Raw genomic sequence first — 22,148 nt, 5'->3', positions numbered from 1 at the left:
TCTGGTTGCAGTTTGTTTGTCTGGAAGTGTGTACACACGCCCCATTGAAAGACGTGGATGCTGGGAAGACTGAATAAACAGCCTTGAGAAACCAGAATTACAGACGAGGGAGAAGTCAAGTGGTGCTAATTTAAGATTGTAACAGGGATATATGCCCAGAATCATCAAAATATAAGATGGATAAGTTCAAAATATTTATTATATGCACTGAGTAACTGTAATCCATACACTGCCAGATAATTACAATTCAAGGAAGGACAAAATAAATACTTAATAGTGAGAGCCAACCCCCATTTGGGGGGAGTGTGCAAATTTGGCAGACCTGCTGGCGAGGCAAACCAAAACCTTAAAAACCCAACTCGGATTATTTTCATCATCCTTTAACACAACACTTTCCTTTTAGAAAGTTTGTGGTTCACAGTTTAAGTGAAATATATCCTTATGTTTCTGTAAGGAAAGGAAACACACCATCACCCTAAAGGATGTTTTTAAAAGGCAAACCTTATTTTCCCTGAGGAGACACACACAAACTTCCCTGGAGGACATACTACTTCTGCAGCATCAAGAAAAGCCCTTTTTATAAATGAGTGTTCTCCTGGCATTTGTAGTACAGGGACAAATCCAAAGTTACTAGCATATGATTGCTACATTTTCATTTTTGAGCTATCCATCCTCATCTTTATTCAGAAGTTATTTCTATATTTGAAAAGTTAAAATTATAGCCTCATTAATGAAGAAGTAGTATGATGAACAATCATTTCCAACTGTGTACTGTTTTTTAAGGTTTAGATAGCAATAGTATTTAAATGGGAGAGCATACTGAATATTTAAAGATATACTCCAATAGAAACATGTTTAACATGTAAACTAAAGAGTTAAATTCACATTTACAAAGTTATACAATTTAGTTAATTCTTGAAAAAATATTTTTACAGCTTTTTATTTTTTTAATTGGAAAATCTGTTTAGATGTATGCCACCCATAGCCAACTTCCAAAAGGAATGAATACAAGTTCACTTTTCAAACTTGTCTATTTCTTTTTGGTGGGTTGGGGCTGAACTCTTAGATCTTTATTCCTATTCACTTTAAATGCTGCCAAAGATCAGTATTTGCCATTCAGGAATATGCTGTTTAGCCTATCTGTAGTTTCCTGAAGATTGGAAATTATGTAAACTGATATTTAAAAATATATTTTTCTAAGTGTGAAGAAGATTATGATGCTCTATTGGTCCTATGAATTTTTATTTTAATGTGTTATCTTTGTAGCATAATAGGCCCCTTCAGGTGTCTGGAAATCTTAGTTTTTGTATGTCCAACGCCTTGTAAATACTAAAAACAGAAATGGTCAAATTACATCGCAAGAAAGCCTAACCAGTGATTAAAGCTGGTCAGTTTTAAAGCTTGGAATAGCTGTGTTAAAAGAACTGATTAAAGGTGTTTAAGAAACTTGAAACATAAGATCATATTCTTTCATTATTTACATCAGTCTCCTAAATAAAGGCAAATTTTAGAATACACTAGTATTACATTTTTATTCATGTATATTATAAAGGAGCAGTCAACAAATTAAAGGGGGAAAAAATCCCCTGAATCCCTCTTTCCCTCCATTTTTGAGACTTTTGGCAGTCAAGTTTGCAGGTTTTTGGCTAAAGAGAAATTCTATTTCCATCACAATGCAAATAGAAACTCTACTCACCTTAAGCAAGTAGGATAAAATTGCTTCCATTGCATTTTTTCTTCCAAGTGGCCAACTTGATGAGCCAACCTTGCTCACTGTTGTCAGTTCATGACTGAAGGTCGTATTGAATTTAAGGAGTCATCCATGAGTACCTTGCTCTTTTGCTTTTACCAGCCATCAAACTAAGGGAAGGTGAAAAACCACCATAGACCATGGAGATTCTGCTGTTCATTTTTTTAACCCAGAGAGAATTATGTGTGTGTGCACGCAGCACCTGACTATGCTCCTGAATTTGTAAGCTGAGACTTCTGGCACCTTTAGCCTGTTTCTGTATATAAACGCATGCCAAAGCACACTGCACCCTGTGCCATGCACTGCTTACCGTGAGCCACACCTTTTCCCTTCCATTTTTTGTGATCCTTTTGGATGATGGTTCATTTTAGACCAAATTACCCAACAAATGTTTTAGAATCAACCTTAGCTCTCCCATAAACCATAGCAACTGAAAAATAAGATTAAACTCTTAAATATGTTTCCAGGCAATGTCTATTAACTAGCAAGAAACAACTCAATCTTAGCATGTTATTTCCTTGTAAAATGGCTGAACTAAACCACACCAGCCCTTGTTTCCCACTTATGTCTTTTATAGTGGAATTATGACACTGCAACTACAAAACATTTATAAACGATGCTAAATATCTGTTTAAATTTCTGGAAGTACAATTTAAAACAAATTTCTTCTGCAGAGATGTGAAAAGCATCTCAAGTACTAACACTGGAATGAATATATGCCTTAAATTCAATGGAGCCCACTTTTTAGAAGAGGAGGAATGGTCACTTCACTCACACCTCACTGGCAACTCTGTGCTCTCCTGTGCTTTGTCTTTACTTTGGAATCAGCACAGCAAAGTGCAACTTACAAAATTGTTAACGGTTATCTTTCTTCTCCCAATGGAAGAGCAGCAGCCACAAAACAACAGACTGCTGGTTTCAGGCTCTTAAACATGGGTTGACACGTGTGGTTTCATTCTCTCTTGAGGATGTGATTGAAGAAGTCACTGAACTTTTTTACATTTACATTTAATTTGGTCGTCAGAATGTTTGAGTCTTTATTATCCCTTTTGCATTAATTCGCTTTTTTCTAACCAACTTTTAGCTTTACTTTTTAAAAAACTGTACATCAAGTCTTTAAAATCAGCGATCCGTTTAATTCTAAAGTTTTTGACACTTCTTGCCTTAACAATTTTAAAAACCACAAACACATAACTGTATTTTAATTCAGTAGTCAAAAAGTTTAGTCCTACTTTGCAATTTATCCATCTGATCTCTGTAATTATATAGTCTGACATTTAAAATATACTACTGAAATCTAATTTTTACATTTAAAAAATTATCTTCAGTAACTATATTTTCTGGAATTATTTCTGAGAATGTTTTTCAGAATGGGAGAATATATATGTATAGCTATATAATCTTGTGAATTTCAAGTCTGTTCTCTGATACCTATGTATATATACTTGTAAAAACTTTTGTATAATTTTGTGATAATGTAGTTCTCCAAAATATTTATTTTAAAAGTATATGTTAACAGTAAATGAAAAACATTTTAAGTAATTGTTCTTTTTCTTTTTGCCGTTGGCATTCCAGCTGTTTTCACTCTACATGCCCACCTCACTCATCCTTACCCAGAAGGCAAAGACTAGCTATTTGGGAACCATTTACCAAACCAGCACGCAACCTAAGAAGCCAAACTTAATCACTTAAAATTAAAAAGTAGGATGGACTATTTAAACTACCTCAACACTTTTTTAGTGGATCATGAACATTGTATAATCCCTGGAAAAAATGAAAGTAGCAATCCAACTTTTGGAATAAGGATGTTCCCCTCACTATATTCTTTGTATACACACGTTCCCGCACACACACGCAGACACTCACAGCAACATGTAGCCCCAAACTGGATTATCTGTACTGACAATATCACCATGTTGTACATGCTGATACTCAAAACAGCAGTGTACAAACACACCAGGTGTTTTAATAGAATTCAGTTTTTCCTTAAACTGTCTTTCCATAGTCAAAACAAGGCAAACAACAACAAAACACCCAATGTTAAAACCACATAATAAACTTACAAACTTGAAAAATTAGGTACTTCAGATAGGCAATAACTTCATATTATGAAAGCAATATATTCCAAGTTTCAAAGATTTGACAAGTTCTACAGAATCTTTTTCATCAGTAGATGGAAACTTTCAAACTTCACGATCTTCTGCCAGGTAGGACTGTCATTCACTGAATAAAACCAAAAAAATTTTTTTAATTAACTGCTTCGCATCCCTATATACCACATACCTTAATTAAGAAGTTGAGTATCTTCAGACCATGAATATTCGTTCTACAGATTATGATGCAAATACCAGATTTTAAAAGGTACATAAAAGATAACATGAATTTATAGGCCACACTAAAATGTTCTGAAACTCCCCGCCCCCCCCCCCGAATTACTAATGTCTAAGAAAACTGATATGAGATTTGTAAGCAGTATAACTCCTGAAGGCCTTAGTGTATGTGCAGATGAAGTTATAAAAGAAACCTGATCTGGAGATGATTCAGGGAAATAAGCAATTACTGGATAAAACAAAATTGGCTTCTACTCTATATTATTTTTCCAAAGGACCCATGTAAAATTAAACATCAGAGAAAAAGCAGTGATAATTTATTCCACATTTGTGTGCTTATAAATTTAAGAAACTACATATTAGAAAAGTACAGTAGGGTCTTGACTTATGAGTTTAATTCGTTCCGTGATGGAGCTTGTAACTCAAATTACTCGTATGTCAAATCAAAAAGTGAACGAGTGAGACACGTGATGCTGGGCTGATGTTGTGGCATTCACTGTGACGTTCGCTGCGCCAACTAGCGGTGCGGTATCTGAAGCTGGCTCGTAACCCAAATTTTAGCTCACAACTCAAAGCAAAGAGACGGCTCATATCTCGAAAAACTCGTTAGTCGGGATACTCGTAAGTCAAGGCCCCACTGTATTTGAAATGCCATTAGGAAAACTAATTTTCATCTTTACCTGGTTTGAGGCCGAATCCATTTCAAGGCATGTCGTGGCGGCACAGTAATGGTGGGATGATAAAACGTGCAGTCAGGTCTTGTACACTGAGTGTTAAATCTACAGTGCTAAGGAGATAAGAACAGTTTCAACATATGCAAAGCTAATACAGACAAAAACGGCAATTAGAGTGACACTAACAAGCTCACCCTAACAATGGGGCAAGAGATATGGTCTGTAACATTAATTTTTATTACTACTGAAACCTTGAAAAATAACCGCCACCCCCCCACACACACAATCCTAGTCACAGAATAACAACAAGCCAAATTTCAAAAAGAACCTTAGCATACAATCAACTACTTCTAATCAATGTTTAACAATCACCCTGCACGCCCTGCCTAACACCCTAACATTCTTCACTGAGCACCCTCAGCTATGCCCAACTGCAACTGGAGGGAAGTGAAGGCCTTCTGTATGGTCTTCAAGCTGCTATTTCAGAAAGGAGACACTACTCTGAGCAATGAAACAGCTGAGGACACATCAACCAGTCTTTAGTACACAGACAAAAGCATCAGAACAAGCCTGGATGGCAGTAAGCTGGACTACTAATGTCATCATCTCAGTTCCAGCATTAGGGAAAGAAAAAACCACCGACATGCTTAGGGGCAGTGAAGAACAAACAGCAAAGGTGAGCTCTACCCTCCTGAGAGCTTAGAAGACTGACATTCAGTAGTGTCACACCACTTGGCCAGAGAGAAAAACAGGCCGAGTGATACCAAGGAATAACTTAAAGATCTTAAAGACCTTCAACTTAACTCTAACAAAAAATAAGTTAAAGGAGGTGAGGAAGATACTCAATCTCAATTTGCTAGTGATCTTCCAGGTCTCACAACTAAAAAGTTATCACTAAATTCAGTTTTGGGAAAATGGGTGGGGGTAAAGGGGAGAGATCAACCAAAGGACTTTGTATGCATGCATATAAACCTAACCAATGGACACAGACACCAGTGGGGTGAGGGCCTGAATGGGGGTGGGGGGGGGAATAGGGGGATAAGGACACATATGTAATACCTTAATCAATAAAGGGAAAAAAAGGTTCTTACTTTTGGATGATAGAAGGGACATTCCATTTTCTTACAAGCAGGGAAGTAACGGCAGAGCTGACTACTAGAAGATGGTGTTGCTGTTATAACTGCTGACAAAAATGAGGACAAACATTGATCAAATTTATTTGGCAAAATAATTTTTAATGCATTCTGATGTTTTTATGGGAACCATTTTAAAATTAAAATAGAATGAATGATGAGACATATATATTCATTAGTGAAGATAAAAATACGTAAGAATACTACAGTATGCATGCACTTCCTCTTTGGAGACTCGTTACTTTAATTGATTCTACTACAATTTTGAAACTATTCCTTTCACAAAATGTCATTTTTAATTTTTTTAAATTTTATTTTACCCAAAAGTAGTAGTGCACAAAGTCACTAACCTGGTTTTGGAGGCAGTATTGGAATTCTTCTATTCATATGAGTGAAGGGACAATCTGGCTTAGTACATTTTGCATCATATTTACAATTTGGATGAACAAACAAACATTTTTCAGCAAATTTACAATTGGGGAAAGCCCTATAAAAAAAAAAGCATATTATTCACATTTAATCTTCTGAATGCATTCGTTTTTTTGTAGAGGGGCTCCTTATACTCATTCCATCAATACTTGTTTTCAGAAATAAAAAGTAACAAGAGAAGGAAACTCCATTTTTAAGTGAGGCCATACATCAACAGGACACAACTATCTATTCCAAAGCCTGGGATAATAACAGTTTTTCAACTCCAGCCAAACCACATGAAGGGTAAAAGAGTTTTTGGTGATAATGAGAATCACACCACTTAATTATTAAAGTCTATGTTTATGTATTTTATGAAGTAAACACTATAGTGAGCACAATATTTATACAAGGGATTGTGCTACCAAAAAGAGTACTTGTCCCACGATCTCCCTATTTATACATCCATGTTATTCTCATATCAAAAGCTCCTGAAATTAAAACATGGAGAGATTCTACCTATGGGACAAAAACAAAATGTACAAGTCATCTCTCAAAGGTCATTCCATTTAAACAGCCAGCTGGTTAGGAAAAATTATACCCAAGTCCAAAATATTTTCTCATTACCTATTATATAGTTTTTCCTCAACGCCTTAACATTTGTGTATGTATGGATGAACACAATGCATACAAACTGGGATAGTTATTACATACCCACCTCCTTAAATGTACAGAATCTGGAATAAAACCCAGAATTTCGGTATCTCATAGGTCTGAGGCACAAAGAAGCCACCTCCCATCTCCCCATCCCTACACCTACACACACACACACACACCGACCCCTACACCCACACCCCACCCCCCGCTACACACACATATGCTGTTCAGGGCAGGACCGTGGTTAAGTGTCAATGAATTTAGTTACAAAACTCAAACTTGGCCTTAAAAAAAAAAAAAAAAAAAAAGCTAAATATGTGATCAGATATAGAAATTAACCTGAAGACCAGAAATGGTTCGCTGCTACTCACTTGCAAGGTGAAATCGGGTGGTGGTAAGCACATTCATCCCCGTTTTTGCAGGCAGGCCAGTACTTGCAGCGCTCCAAAAGTTTTTCTGGCTTCTGTGCCACATTCAGTTCACTCATCTCAGCTACAAAGGGAGAGGAATTAAAAGTATACATTAATTATGATCAGTTCAGTACATGGCACTTCTTCTAATAAATTTCCCTCAAAACCCAGTCTTAAAATCGTTATCTTCTATGTCCATAGTCATATGAAATAAATGAGTCAAAGTAATCTGACCAACACTGTAAGAGAATGCTGTAAACGATCCAGGAAGTAGACTAGTTTGCATTGTGGAAGTAAGTGAACAGTGATGCTGCAACTAGGGCCAAAGTTCTCACAAAAAACTCCAATTCTCAAAAATATTTCAGAGCTGATCAAATATAAAAGAGGGAAGAATGTCAAGTAGAGAGCCAATAAAATGAAATGCAGACTGAAAACACAAGTTGATAAAAAATGTGAACGAATTCTCATTCAGGCAAATTCACCAGTGGTCCCAATACAAAAGTATTCCAACTCACTGAGGAATACCCAGTTTTCTAAGTCCAAGTGATAAATTCAGCAATGTCTTCAAAGTGAGGAAAGACTTTTGCCTAAAATGGGTCACAAATGTCATTATCTACAGGGCCCAGCAGATTACCTAACAGAGTGCGCCTGGCTGGATGTGAGATCACCATGGCGGTCAGTCTCCTCGTGGAGCAAACGGGTGGGGAAGAGACCAGTGCACACACCATCAGATGGCACACTCTGCCATACCACTCACCAGGTTCTGTCCAATTACAATGTCAATTATTGTGACTTCAGAAAGTGGGACCATGTTGCCAGACTGTCTCCTGATTCGGTAAGCCAAAAACCTTTTTACATGACATTTAAATTTTAAATGCTGGCAACTAATTCAAATTCAAAACAGAATAAACCAAATAAAGTTACACCTGGTAGCTATCATGAGCTACCTACCAACTTCTGGTCCAACACATCCAACCCTCCCTCCCAATAGCACCATGGGTATTACCTATTATTGTTCATATTCATGTTTGTGAAAGCAGGTATCACTTGAACTACATCTCTTACAGAGCTGTTCAAATTTGGCTCTGTAACTTACTAGCAGAGAAGGTAGACACTGGGCAAGTGCTAACATCTCTGAATGTCAGGTTCCTCATTTACACAGAGGAAATAATGTCTTCCTTAATTTTATGATTAAATGAAAACAAGAATGCAAAACAGGTAACAATCAAAACTTAACAATACAGTGACCCGACTTCCGTCTTCATTATAGGATAACAAGGCACACACAGCCAGTCCTAAACCCGTTAGGAAGACCATCAGCGCTATTATGACTACTCCTGACATAAATTTTCCAGGCTACTTAATAAAGTAATTATTTATCTCCAGGATAAAAAGTATCCCTAGTCTTAAGTAAAATCTGGTAGGGCCAGAGGATTTTCTCCAAATTTAAATGGTTTTTGTGTCAGCTTTGCAGAGATTTGTCTGTCTGACCTTCCTCCTAAAGAACATTCTTTAGACCAGCGGTTCTCAACATGTGGGTCGTGACCCCATTGGTGGTCGAACAACCCTTTCACAGGGGTCGCCTAAGACCATCCTGCATATCAGATATTTACATTACGATTCATAACAGTAGCAACATTAGTTTTGAAGTAGCAACGAAAATAATTTTATTGGTTGGGTCACAACATGAGGAACTGTATTTAAAGGGCCAGAAGGTTGAGAACCACTGTTTTAGATTATGGTATCTATGTGGCAACCCAGGCCAAATGAGAAGTTAACAGAATACTCATCGCAGGCTGCTGCAAAGTGGAATAAGGGGCAACTCACAAGCATGTTAAAGAGGTTAAATACTGCACGAGGACACTGTATCTTCCTGATAGCAATGTTAAACCATATATACGAAGGTCACGACTCTGGTTTTCCCTAACATTTACTTCATAAGCTATTAAAACTTTTCCTGTTTACATTTTAAGAGGCAAATTCACTTTTTGCTGCAAACTATAAAATCTGGACTGCTATATAATGGCCAGTCGGGGTGACTTCAAACGGCTGCTGCTGTCGGTAGCATCCTGGAAACACTGGACAAAAAGCCACCAAAAGCAATGACAAAGTTTCAAACTCCCTGCTCAGAGGGGGAGAGCAAGAGAGACCCCAGCCTCTTTGTGACTGCTATTCAGGCATCTCTCAGCGTAATATACCGAGAGTCCCAGATCAAAGTGATGGTGAAGGAGGCTCACCACGCATCACAGCTGTCTCCATAATAGCCCCTGGTATATATGTCGCCGATGACATATATTCCAATAAAGCTTAACAGACATCTACATTTAAATGAAACTAGACCCTAACATATAAACATTTAAGCTGCCAAATTGAAAACCAAAGTAGCAAAAGCACCAGAATATTCTCTTATTTTAGACAAAATATATAAGGTCAAGAAATATGCAGTGCCCAACTTGCAGTTCTTACCATCTTTGTTTCCATTTTAAAACCTTTCCTCCTTTCAATAGGGTTATTTTCAACTTCTGCCACCAATCAAAACCGTAACACTGTATTACTGCCTCATTCAGTTCAAGATAATAGCGATATCTCTTCACTTACTCGTATCTCCCCCTAAGGACTATTATATTTTTTAGCTACTAAAAAACCATTTAATATATTTTCATGTATCTGCAAAGAAATTTTACTCTGGAAAAATTTCAAAACCCATTTTTTTCTTTGATACTATTAAGATTCAGTAATTGGCCGGCTGGTGTGGTTCAATGGTTAAATGTCAACCCATGCACCAAGGGGTCGGTGGTTCAATTCCAAGTCAGGGCGCATGGCTGGGTTGCGGGTTCAATCCCCAGTGGGAACTGTGCAGGGGGCAACCTGTTGATGTTTCTCTCTCATCAATGTTTGTCTATCTTTCTCTCCCTTCCTCTCTCTCTAAAATCATTAAAAACCTATTTTTTAAAAATGTAGTAATTGGCTCCCCTGTCAAAGTAGGTGTTTCTAGGAATGTGAGGTCTGAAGAGCATGGTTATTCTCTATCCTGAGTGAAAATGATCAGTAGCTGTACCTGCCACTGGTATCCAGTGAAAAGCCCTAAGAAAGGCTCATCTGCCTAAAAGCATGTCACTATCTGAAATGAGTTGATCTGACTTCTAAATACTATGCTTAAATATTAATTTAAACATAAGATTTTTCTACGTCCAAGAACTATTTTGACTGCTAGGTGAGAAACTTCACTCAAGAGAATTTCACCAAAGGAGAAATAGCATCAAAATTCAAATTCATTTTTCTAGCAAGTTAATTATAAAAGAGACTAATGCTGGTAAAAGAGGAAAGTAGCCAGTACAGTTTCTTTTTCAGAAAAAGGCAAACAGAAATTAAGAATGATGGTCATTCTCTGACATGAATAAAAGGCATTTTTTGGCTTCCATGGCTGAATACCATGTTAGCACCTAAACGACAGCCAACATTCACAGGACAGACAGTCTCAAATTTAACTGGTTGTTCTGTCTGAAAAAAATAAAGGCCACTACTGAGGAATAAACAAAAGCAAGGCCTCCAACCAGTATTCATTCAAGACAGAGAAACATGTCAAAGATTTCCTTCTCAATACCAGCACCCTAAGAGGGAAAGGCTGAGCTCTCAACACACCGTGTGCAAAGCTACCATTGGGGTCATCAAGCTGCCTGCTCATCAACTGCAACTGCTGTGGGTGGAGGAGACCTCTGAGTCCCTGGTTTGAGGCTGCAGTTTGGTTTACAGGTTTCATTCCTTCAAAGCACATGTCCTCCTCTTGATCTGACATGTATCCTGGGGGGCTGGGAACACCATCCAGCGTCACTATAAACTTGGGACTTGCAGGTTTATCTGGTTGTACAAGATCTCTGCCAGATAGATAGAAAATACCACAGAATTAGGGAAACGAACACATAAAGCTGAGCCTCCTAACGTGCTCTTTAGCAGAACTATCACTCCCTTACTTGCTGTGGTTTCTTCCGTTAAAAAAAAAAAGACTTTGAAGAACTTGCAGGTACAGCCTCCGTGGGATTCCTGCTACCACACACTGGCTGCGGCCCATCACTGTGGCAGCATTACCAGCGCCCCCGGGGCTAAAGCCAATTTCTCCTCAACCCTAACCCCCTCTGTCCATCTGATCCTCATAGGGTCACATGGAAATATACTGAGAAGTCAGCATCCATGCACACAGCACAATAGCCAGCAGTCTACATTTACACTAATTTTACTATCTGTATGTTTGTTAGAACTTTTAATTTTCTAAGGGAAGGATCATCCCAACCCAACTGGCTAACTCTGGAGAGATTTCCTGATTTTGATCACCTGGCCTTTAAAATCTCATTTCCTGGATGCACATAAAGAAAAGAATCTTATTAACATTAAATCATACGCTGACTTATTTTGCAGAATAATGGATTTCCGAACAAGAAAGATGAACTGGAATATTTGAAACCTGATTTTGGCTTACTATATACGTGGCCTAACTATTGAGTCAAAGCACTCTACACTGAGCACCAGGATGGGGTGGAGGGAAGTGTAAACTGACGGTTATCCTGCACTGCCCATCTAATGAACACAAATTAGCTACACAAAAAAAAGAAACCATCTACCGTGTCTGCATAAGGTGTCCTGAAAGTACCCGAAGGGTATCTGCGGTCTTCATTCCCGACTCTTGGTTTGATGCCACTACTATTTCCTCAGACAGCTTTGGCTTCTTCAGAATAAATGATCTTGTGTCTGCATAGACCAGGGATTCCATGTCATAGTAATCTGAGCCAAAGAAATTGGCCACAAATGTTTACTTTTGAATATACCTTCATTCCCAACATCACACACGTGAGAAGAATGTCAAGTTTTTAATATATATTTGTAATTATTTTCAAAGGAAAATCACAATGGTTCTACTCAGAACAGGGCTGCAATTCTGTGTCAAACATCTTTCCAAAGAAGCATTCTTTCCCTCTTCCAGCATATAACCAAGGGATTCTAGAACACTCCTTGCCGACAGTATGGAAAGGTTCTTACATGAGGCATCTAATGGGATACTAACAATATGAACTTACTTTTAAATACAATACTTCCTAAAAACATGGAGAATAAAGAGCCCTAATGTTCCCTAGAACTATGATACAAAGATTGTGTAAAAAGCATTCTAAAACCTGTTTTGTTCATTTTGCACAGTATCACTTAGTGAAATGAACACATTCTAATGATAAGAATTCAGCTGTCATAATTTCCGCCCGATTTTAAAGACCACTATACGAGAGAATTTTAAGATGAATAGACATTTTAAAAAATACAGCAAGGAACACAATGACCTTCAATGCAAATAAGTAGAGCTCACATCATCGGCAACATCATCTTAGGCCCAACACTTTATAAAATACACCAAGCCCTAGTGGAGATGGCTGACCTACCAATATGGAGTCAACGGACTCGAGTTAATGAGCTCCACAGTTAACAGGCAAATAACAGAGACCAAAATTCGGACTATTCGTTCATGTTCATTCCCTGAAAAAAGTGAACTGCTGAGAATACTGGGCTAGGTACACACAAAAATATTTCAGAACCGTATGCCCCAAAAAGTGACCTAAAAGGGGTGTAAGCAGGTTGGAAGAGTCCAGAACCTCCTCCAACTGGGAGAAGAAAGGCTTACAGAGGAGGAACAAGTACAACAGGTACTAAAGGGGTGAGCAGGAACACACTAGGAGGGAAAGTGCTGGAGAAGAGAGGACACCGCATGGAGAAAGGCAGGGCTTTCCTCATTAGGAGCACAGGGATTTGAGGCAGTGAGATTGTGGTATGCTGGAGGGCTGTGTGTGGTGGGCTAAGCAGATGAGTGGCAAGGAAGAGGCTGAGGCATAAAGGAGTTTAAATTCTGGTCCAGAAGTAGTAAGTAACCCAGAGAGGTTTCTAAGTAGGGAGGTCACATGTTTAAACTGGTTTTCAGGAAAAAAGGAACAGTGGTAAGATGGATTAGAGTCCTAGATCTCGGTTATGAGGCTGTTGCCCAGGAGTGATGTTGAGGCTCCAAGTTAAAAGTCTCATCCCCTTTTCCTAGTCTAACACCCTCCCATGAGCACCAGCAGCTCACAGCAGGTGCATTTTCACCTACTATGCCAAGCAGGAGGCATGCCTGTCGTCCCTGCCAGTGCAGCAGAGACTGGTAAAGACATGTGAATGAATGCAAGCAGGAGGAAGAGGAATTTGATGCAGGAAATAGAGGACAGGAGAAAGAGCCAATTTAAAAGGGGGAAAAGGCAGGTGGCCAAGACATGGAAACAACTAGAGGGTTCTTCGATAGAGAACTGGATAAAGAAGATGAGATACATATATACATTGGAATACTACTCCTCAGACACAGAAAAGATAAAATACTGCCACTTGCAACATGAGTATCATGCTAAGTGAAGTCAAATGGAAAAAGTCAACCACCATATGATTTCATGCATATGTGGGATATAAAACTGAAACCAACCAACCAACCAACAAGACATAAAAACTCTAGACACAGACAAAAGCATACTGGTTACCAGAAGGAAAGGAGAGTGGGAAGAGGTAGAAGAGGATAAGGTGGGGATAAATGGTGATGGAAGGAGAGACCTGACTTGGGGTGATGGGCACACAATGCAATATACGGAAGATGTATTACACAATTGAACACTTGAAACCTCCAAAGGGTGGGGCAAAAGGAAGTTTACAGGTGTTCGTATGGAAAATTACACAATTTATAAATAATGCCCTAGCTGTTTTGGTTCAGTGAATAGAGCATTGGCCTGTGGACCGAAGGGTCCTGGGTTCGATTCCAGTCAGGGGCACATACCCAGGGTTTCGGGCTCAATCCCCAGTAGCGGGTGTGCAGGAGGCAGCCAATCAATGATTCTCTCTCATCATTGATGCTTTCTCTCCCTCTTCCTCTCTGAAATCAATAAAAATACATTTTAAAAAATAATACTAGTACACGAATAAACTGTTTCACATACTCACAACAGTAAACCTATTTTTGCCCTTTCCTGTATAATTTTATTAACCAATGTTGCCCCAATAAATGTTAATAAAAAATAAAAGAGGGCAAAGATAAATATCAGTTTTAGGTTTATTTAGTTTGAAGTGTTGTGGGGCTCTCACATGTTGAGGAAGAAGGTGAAAATTCAGATCAGACCACTGGGGGTGGGGAGACAAATAAGAGAAGCAGAGTCAAAAGTGAAGGTGAAATAAGAATGTTTAATAAAGTGTACACACGGAGTGCTGCTGTCTTCTCACTGATCTGCACGTCAGAGACCACAAGTGACCCGAGACCACAGGTGATCCAAGGCCTCATGACAGCAAAGGCAGAGTCCAGAAGGTAGTCTGAGGGCGGCAGCATTCCTTCTCACCACCCTGCACTTTTCTGAGGCAAAGAGACTCTACTACTTTGTATCTTGGGAGAATATAGGAGATGAAAATAACACTGAGGGCAGGACACAGGGTAAAGTTAACATTTTAAAGGGCAGTAGAGGAGGAAAGGAGTTGACAAAGGAGAATGAAAAGGAATTAGTAGGAGGACAGGAAAGTCCTGGGAGCCAATGGATCAGAGATGGAAGAAAACAGAATTCAAGTGTCGCAAGCTACAGTTTAGGAAGTGGACACTGAAAAAGGAGCGCTGCACCCACACAGCCACTGGTCGCCTCTGCAGGACTAATGTGAGCAGCCCAGGTCGAGGCGAACCAGACAGATGGAATAGTGACATCTGGGTGAAGAACACAGGCGTCTGACCCAGGTGCTCTGTTTCCTCCTGAAACACCACTAAAATATCAATAAAGGGTTAATTTTTTAAAAACCCACCAAGAAAATGATTGTGAAAGGAGATACAACCACACTTCGGAAGTGATAAACCAATTCAGGAGATCTTCAAAAGCTGAGTCTGCAGCCAACAATGAAGCCAACCAGCATGGATCCCAAGACTCTCTCCAGCGGTTGAGAAATTAGGGGACCTTGGGATTCTAGGGGTGGGCAGAACAGACGTGGCTCCAGTGTCCATTTCAAGCACAGTTAGTTCTTTCTAAATTCTCGTTTCTATTCCCCTACCTCTCTACTGAAGACATCTGGAATAACTGGAGATCCACTTTCTCACTAGTCACCATGGGAGACACCTATGGATGAAGCTCCCTGGTTTCCGACAGAAAGGTGCTACAACATGAACTAAATGCATACTATTAAAACTGTTAAAAGCAGGTTTCCTCTGACCAGTTTCTCCCTTGGAGAAAGTATCGCTTTATAGATTTTTGAGCTAAAAGCAGAGGGGTCTCTGCACCAAGGGATGCCAGCCAGGTTGAAAGAAGCACCATTCAGAAACCATGGAGGGGCTTGTTAAGGTAAACATTCTGTAGTAATTTATGCTGAGGTGCCTTCCCCAGTTCCCTTTCCCACTTGGATCCCAGCCAGTCCATTACTTGAAAGGTCTTTCTTTAGAGAAGCTGACCAGCCTACAGGAAGGGCCTAAAAACCGACATCAGGGTGCACCAAGATAGCAAGACACATCACTCTCCACTGCAGATCTGTGTTCCTATGCGAGGTCCAAAGCCCACACCCCAGCCAATTAACCCAGAGCACCAACAGCTTCCTAAGTGCCCACTCTTAAATCTAAGCCTACCAAGGGCCTGCAGACATCTGAAGAAAACCACTTTCACAAAAGACAGTGATCAAAATGAACAACTGGATAAAAGACAAAAAAAAAAGTCAGAAACTACCTCAATATCCTCAGAGAAATAAGAGAAAGTACTGCATACATGAAACAAAACCAGTATGGGAAAAAAAAAAAGGGGGGGGGGTGGAGAAAGATGCACAAATAAAATGGCTCTCAGAAATAAAATAAAAAAATTGTAGAGCCCTTGCTGGTGTGGCATTGGTTGGAGTGTTGTCCCATGTACCGGAAGGTCATGGGTTTGATTCCTGGTCAGGGCACATACCTAGGTTTAGGGTTCAATCCCTGGTCCTGGTGTGTATGGGAAGCAACCGATTGATGTCTCTTTCTCATCAATGTTTCTCCCCCCACCACCCAACCCTAACTTCCCTCTCTAAAATCAATTTAAAAAATTATAGGAGGTAAGCAAAGGATGTAGTCATTCATAAGCCTACTAGAACTACTTGATGATTCAAACTGTATGGGCACCATGGATAAATATAAAAACTAAAGGAAACAAAACGAATGTGTGAGGGTTGATTAAGCGGATACTACATACACAGACTTCAGCTGCCAAACATTTGAAGGAAAATGCCCTTGTAGAAAGTAGGATAGAATGTTGGGAGATAAGTGGAAAATCAAGACTGGAGAATTTCTAACCCCTTTTATAGGTAGAAGGGAGAAGCCATAAGAGAGGCAGAAACTGAAGCGACATGAGTGTGGTGATAACAAACTGCTCATCAGCAGGTTAGGAGCTGGCATGTGGGTGGGATGTAACCCTCAGAGAAGACAAGCACAAAAGGCCATGGCAAGGTCAGGTAATACAGGTGGTGACTGTGGAGTCCCGATCACGGGGAAGAAAATTTGGTTAGGGGCAGAGAAGCAGAGGGTCAAGGCACCAGAGCTTCCAGTGAAGAGCAGGTTTGGGGGAGACAGAAGGAAGTGGAGAAAATAAGACTTCTGATTTTAAGTTTGCAGGTGTCAATGGCTCCCATCATTTTTTCAGCAGACATGAGGGATTCCACATGCATCTGGCAAGGGCACTGGCAACAGACATAAATAAGGCACTAGCCCCAGTCCTGAAGTAGCCATGGCGTGTGTTGGGGTGGGAGAGCCTCAAGGTAAGTTCCAGTGGGTCTAACAACCACAAGTCCTTGGTGTGTCCCTGGCAATGAGAGTCTAAAGACTGGTTCAACAGGCAGGGAAACTACAGCAGCAGGGCCTGGCAAAAGTTGGGCAGAGAGGAGAGTAGGGTAGGGACTCTAGTCATCCCTAGAGCAGGGAAGTGAGCAGCCAACAAATTCCAGGGTCCTACGTAAAATGGCAGCAATGGAAGAAAGGTTTTGAATGAGGTAAAAAATACAAACACATGTAACATAAAGAAAATGCAGATCTTGTCACCTGCCCCTAAAATATTTTCACAGACCTAAATATAGCACCTTAGGGCAGGATCTAAGAAACACAAGGCACATTAAATGAAGTGTAATGAAAATAGCAACTAAAAAATGCCCGATTACACTGAAAACTTAACATGATTACCAACCTGGACTGATCTGCAGAGTTTCTGCCATGACTGGATCAATTTGCAGCCGGGACAGTAACGGCCTCTGCTGAGTTCCTAGAATATATATTTTAAAACTTAACTAAGCTTAAAACACAATACCAGCATGTTTATGTCCCAGAAATTAAGCCCCAAATAATCTTTCTGGGTTCTTAAAGTCTTAAAAATAAAAGTTTAAATAATACAATTTACTAATATTTCTAGACCAAAGGTCTTTAAGACAAAAACCTGTACTCAGGATTAAACCAGAAACAGCAATGTACATTCTTGGCTCTCCCTCTGGAGGCTGGTTTTCCTGGACTGGAGATAAAGGTGAAAAGGTAGAAAAGCCAAAGGGAGGTGCTGCAAGGGCCCACAGCTTGCACCATGGGAGACAGGCGACTGCCAACTGCAAGGTCAACGTAAGAGGCATCTCTCTCCATCACCTGGCTCTCTCCATTATGACTCACTCCACCCACCCCTGGAATTACAAAACAAAACACTCCAGAGTTATCTGGTTAGAGAGTGCCCAAAAGACTGACTACAGGCTTGGATGGATATGAAGAGAACACTGAACAAGTAAAATTCTCAGCTCTACTGTCCAGGTCCTACCAAAGCATGAAAATAACCACTTGGATTTCCCAGAAGATGCTCGGCTAGAAACAGGCTCATAGTTACATGCAAAACACACACAGCACTGACACAGCACTAACTGTCTCTATCTTCAATTGGAGGGTAAGCGCTCTGAGGGATGCGAGGCTGTCACACTTCTTTCTCCAAGCCTCCCTGTCCAATGCACAGCCTATATTAGGTCCCCACTCGCTTGCAGACTTGCGACAAAAGCATCACACAGTACAGCGTACAAAGGGATGTGATTGATAGGGTTCCACACACTGAAATATTAGGTGCCTGCATGCTAACTTTTAGTGTATCTACTACTGGCCACTTCACAAGGATAGCCTTTACTCACTCAGCGAAAACATGGAACTGCCAACTACCATTTTCATTAAAAGGGTTTTTAAACTGTAAAAGCTATGCTCAATTCAAAATTGTATCAGCTATTTTCTTTTATAATATGTTACATTATCCTGTAGTGGTGTGCCAAAATAAAAGTTAATTCCTTCCAAAATTATCATGGTAAAAATACAGTAAATCCCAAGGAGCTGACCTGAAAATGAAAGACAGATGTCATTTGGTCAAGCCAGCATTCCTAAAGGACAGCCTGAGAAACTGACACGGATTAGGTTACAGGAAAAAATGCTCTTCCAATTAAAATACAACAGGTCTTACATTTAAAAAAAAATTCCCAAGACAGATACAAAAAAAAGGGACCGTTTTCTCATATGTCAACTTTTGCTTCATCTCTCTATGCTCACCTATCTTTTCAGCACATCATTTCAGAGAGATCCACTAGAGAGGACGGAATTCTGGTTAAGTTCTAAACTTCTACGTTAAATCATGCAGGGTCCAATTTTGTCATTAAAGGTCCACGAAAACTTTCAAGCTCTTTGTGACATGCTGCCTCTGTATGAGAACTAGTCAGGTTACAGGAAAATATATAGCACCGTGGGTACCTAGAAGCTATCATATTAAGAATTTACCTTTCTCAATGTTGCTAAGGAAGCCAATTATTTTTACATCAGTAGTCCTTGACTGTGACTCAAAATCTACTTCCTCTTGAAGACCTTTGAACTCTCTGTCGCATTCAGCTGTTGATGTTGAATATTCATTCATTTTAACCTCCAAAGACGAAATTTTTGCTTCATTCTGTGACACTCTAACTTTTAGATCAAAAAGATTTGCTTCCGCTGTCAACATTGCTGTTTTCATTTCTTTAATTTCATTGATATCAGTTGATATTTTCCTTAAAAGATGGGAAATATTGTCTAGCTCATTCAGTGAACAAGAGGAACTTGTTACAGAACCTAAGTCAATTGGCTCAGGTGAGACGAAAATCGGTAAAGATGAAGAAAACCTTGAAGACATATTCATAAAATTCTCTCTCCCTCCTATTTTTAAAATATTTTCCTTTGAAGCCCATTAAATTGTTTCATCAAAAGTAAAAGTAGTAATTAAAGGCTTTTACTTTAAGCAGCATTAAGAATGAATAACATTTTTAAACCTGTAACTAAAAAGACAGGATTCTATATTCCTGTACTCAAAACTCAAAAGTCCTACTTACAGCTCCTCTCCAAACAATAAGCCCTATTATTACATACAAGAGAATTCTGGCTTCTGATTGGCTAAAAACAGACATATGACACACAAAGAATTTTTCTATTAACCTCATGACAAGGAGCACTGAAGGTCTGGGATGTAAATTAAAAAATATAACATTAAGTACTTTATTCTGGGATATAATGTAAATTAAATATAATTTTGTCCTGACATCTATTAAATAATAGTTTTTAAGCTTCAGATTAGTGTTTAATCTAGTATCTTCAGTTTCTCCCCTTAAAAATGGTAAAGGACTGTATCTAGCATTTCCTTTGTAGGCAGAGGGCAGGGAGGGTTATTGGACTCATGATCACACACAAATCTCTCTAAAAATATATGGTGATATGGAATTCAATGCACTGATATGAAATGGTAGAAATTTAAAGATAGGGGGAAATAGAGACTTTGCCTTGGTTTGATGCTAACACATTATTAGATATGTGGTTTTCTTCCATTCTGTGGGTTGTCTTTTCATTTTCTTGAAACACAAAAATTTTAAACTTTGATCAAATCCAATTGATCTAGTTTCTTTGACTTTTGGTGCCATATCTAAGAAACCATTGCCTGACTAAACCAAGCTTACTTATAAATTTACACCTATTTTTTCTCCCAAGAGTTCTGTAATTTTAGCTCTTACATATAGGTCTTTGATCCATTTTAAGTTAAAAATTTATATATGTAGTAGTGAAGGACCCTACTTCATTCTTTTGCATGTGGATATCCAGCTGTCCAACACCACCTGTTGAAAAAGATTATTCTTCCCCCCACTGAATTGTCTTGATATACTTGTTTAAAACCAATTGATCATAAATATATTGGTCCATTTCTGGATTCTCAATTTGATTCCATTGGTCTTTATTATACCTTATGAGAGTACCAGTTTTAATTACTGTAAGTCTGTAGCAAGTTTTGAAATTGGGAAATATAAGTCCTTCGACTTTATTATTTTTCAATAGTTTTGGCTATTTAGGTTCTTTTCATCTCCATATCAATATTAGGAACATTTTGCCAATTTCTGCAAAAAACAAGCAGAAATTTTAAAACACTGAGTTATATTTATAGGTCAATTTGGTAGTATCACCAATTTAAAATATGAAGATATAAGATGGTGAACACGATTACCCAGTGCCTCTCCAAAAGGATAATTCTTTTTTTGTTTTTAACACATTTTTATTGATCTCAGAGAGGAAGGGAGGAGAGAGAGAGAGAGAGAAACATCAATGATGAATGAGTCATTGACTGGCTGCCTCCTGCATGACACCTACTGGGGATGGAGCCCACAACCCGGGCACGTGCCCTGACAGGGACTCAAACCGACCTCCTGGTTCATAGGTCAACATTTAAGCACTGAGCCACACAGGCTGGGCAAAAGAGTAATTCTTATAAATAATTGTAGCCTTTGGTTTCTCAGCTAGATATTGTTCACAATCCTATATAATAAAAGGGTAATATGCAAATTGACCCTAGAACTACCTGGAATGGCCAGTTGCTATGATGCGCACTGACCACCAGGGGGCAGACGCTCAGCACAGCAACTGCCCCCCAGTGGTCAGTGTACTTCTATAGGGGGAGTGCCGCTCAGCCAGAAGCTGGCTCGTGGCTGGCCAGTGCAAAGACAGTGGAGGGAGCCTTTCCTGCCTCCACAGCAGCGCTAAGGATGTCCGACTGTGGCTTAGGCCTGCTTCCCGCAGGCCTAAGCTGGCAGGTGGACCTCCCCTGAGAGGGCGCAGGCCAAGCTGAGAGACCCCCCCCCCACCCCCGCCAAGTGCACGAATTTTCATGCACCGGGCCTCTAGTAACACAATAACATAATAAAGTAAAAATGCTTAAGTTTATATAATAACCTTTATTCGTTTCTCTATTATATCTGTAAATTAACCCTTCAAAATCTTTGGATAGAAAATAATTTTCAAAATTTACAAGGCTTTGGATTCACAGAGAATTTTTTAAGAGCACTAGCTTATGGATGACACCTATAGCACACATTAGGAAGAGCTGTGTGCCACCTGCAAACCAGGTGGTTCACTGGAGGGTAGCAAACACACTTCAATGAGAAAAGCAGAGATGAGTCACAGGGAAACAAGGTAGCTAAAAAAAAAAGCCCATTTGAAGCTTCTTGTTGTCACCCATTGTGCCTAGACCACCTTTAGAATGCAAAGTAAGCAAAGATCCTTCTAGAGATTCCAATGTAAATATCTATCAGCAGAGGAAGTTTACATATTTTAGGGAAACTGGAACCTTGAAAGGCAGCTAGTAAGTGGCAGAGCCTGGATTAACACCTAAACAATCAGGCTCCCTGAATCCATATATCAGTCACAGTCACTATCTTATACTTCATGATACATTAAGTGGAATAAACGT

The 22,148-nt window shown here is 39.3% G+C and overlaps 2 protein-coding genes across 18 annotated transcripts in view; one reads left to right on the top strand and one right to left on the bottom strand.

Annotated features, from left to right (window-relative positions):
* EML5 (EMAP like 5) overlaps positions 1-3,292 on the top strand; it is a 111,060-nt gene extending 107,768 nt beyond the window's left edge. For all 4 annotated transcript variants that reach the window (XM_036314886.1, XM_036314874.1, XM_036314893.1 and 1 more), the window contains one exon: positions 12-3,292. In XM_036314886.1, the coding sequence (XP_036170779.1) occupies positions 12-48 (37 nt within the window). In that variant the 3' untranslated portion in view covers positions 49-3,292. The remainder of the gene's footprint in view (positions 1-11) is intronic.
* Positions 1-22,148, bottom strand: part of ZC3H14 (zinc finger CCCH-type containing 14) — a 46,894-nt gene that overhangs the window by 2,655 nt on the left and 22,091 nt on the right. For 2 of the 14 annotated variants that reach the window (XM_036314975.1, XM_036315048.1), the window contains 8 exons: positions 17,574-17,648; positions 11,979-12,138; positions 11,005-11,237; positions 7,324-7,444; positions 6,238-6,374; positions 5,846-5,937; positions 4,761-4,867; positions 2,864-4,076 (listed from right to left, as the gene is read on the bottom strand). In XM_036314975.1, coding sequence (XP_036170868.1) covers positions 4,019-4,076; positions 4,761-4,867; positions 5,846-5,937; positions 6,238-6,374; positions 7,324-7,444; positions 11,005-11,237; positions 11,979-12,138; positions 17,574-17,648 — 983 coding nt within the window. In that variant the 3' untranslated portion in view covers positions 2,864-4,018. Of the gene's footprint in view, positions 1-2,863; positions 4,077-4,760; positions 4,868-5,845; positions 5,938-6,237; positions 6,375-7,323; positions 7,445-11,004; positions 11,238-11,978; positions 12,139-17,573; positions 17,649-19,171; positions 20,980-22,148 lie in introns of those variants that run through there. The other 12 variants (XR_004968433.1, XM_036314996.1, XM_036315005.1 and 9 more) reach the window with 12 other exon arrangements.

This window comes from Myotis myotis, unplaced genomic scaffold (assembly GCF_014108235.1).
Source record: "Myotis myotis isolate mMyoMyo1 unplaced genomic scaffold, mMyoMyo1.p scaffold_m19_p_1, whole genome shotgun sequence".
Lineage (NCBI taxonomy): Eukaryota > Metazoa > Chordata > Mammalia > Chiroptera > Vespertilionidae > Myotis > Myotis myotis.
This window is presented reverse-complemented; position numbering and strand designations above follow the sequence as displayed.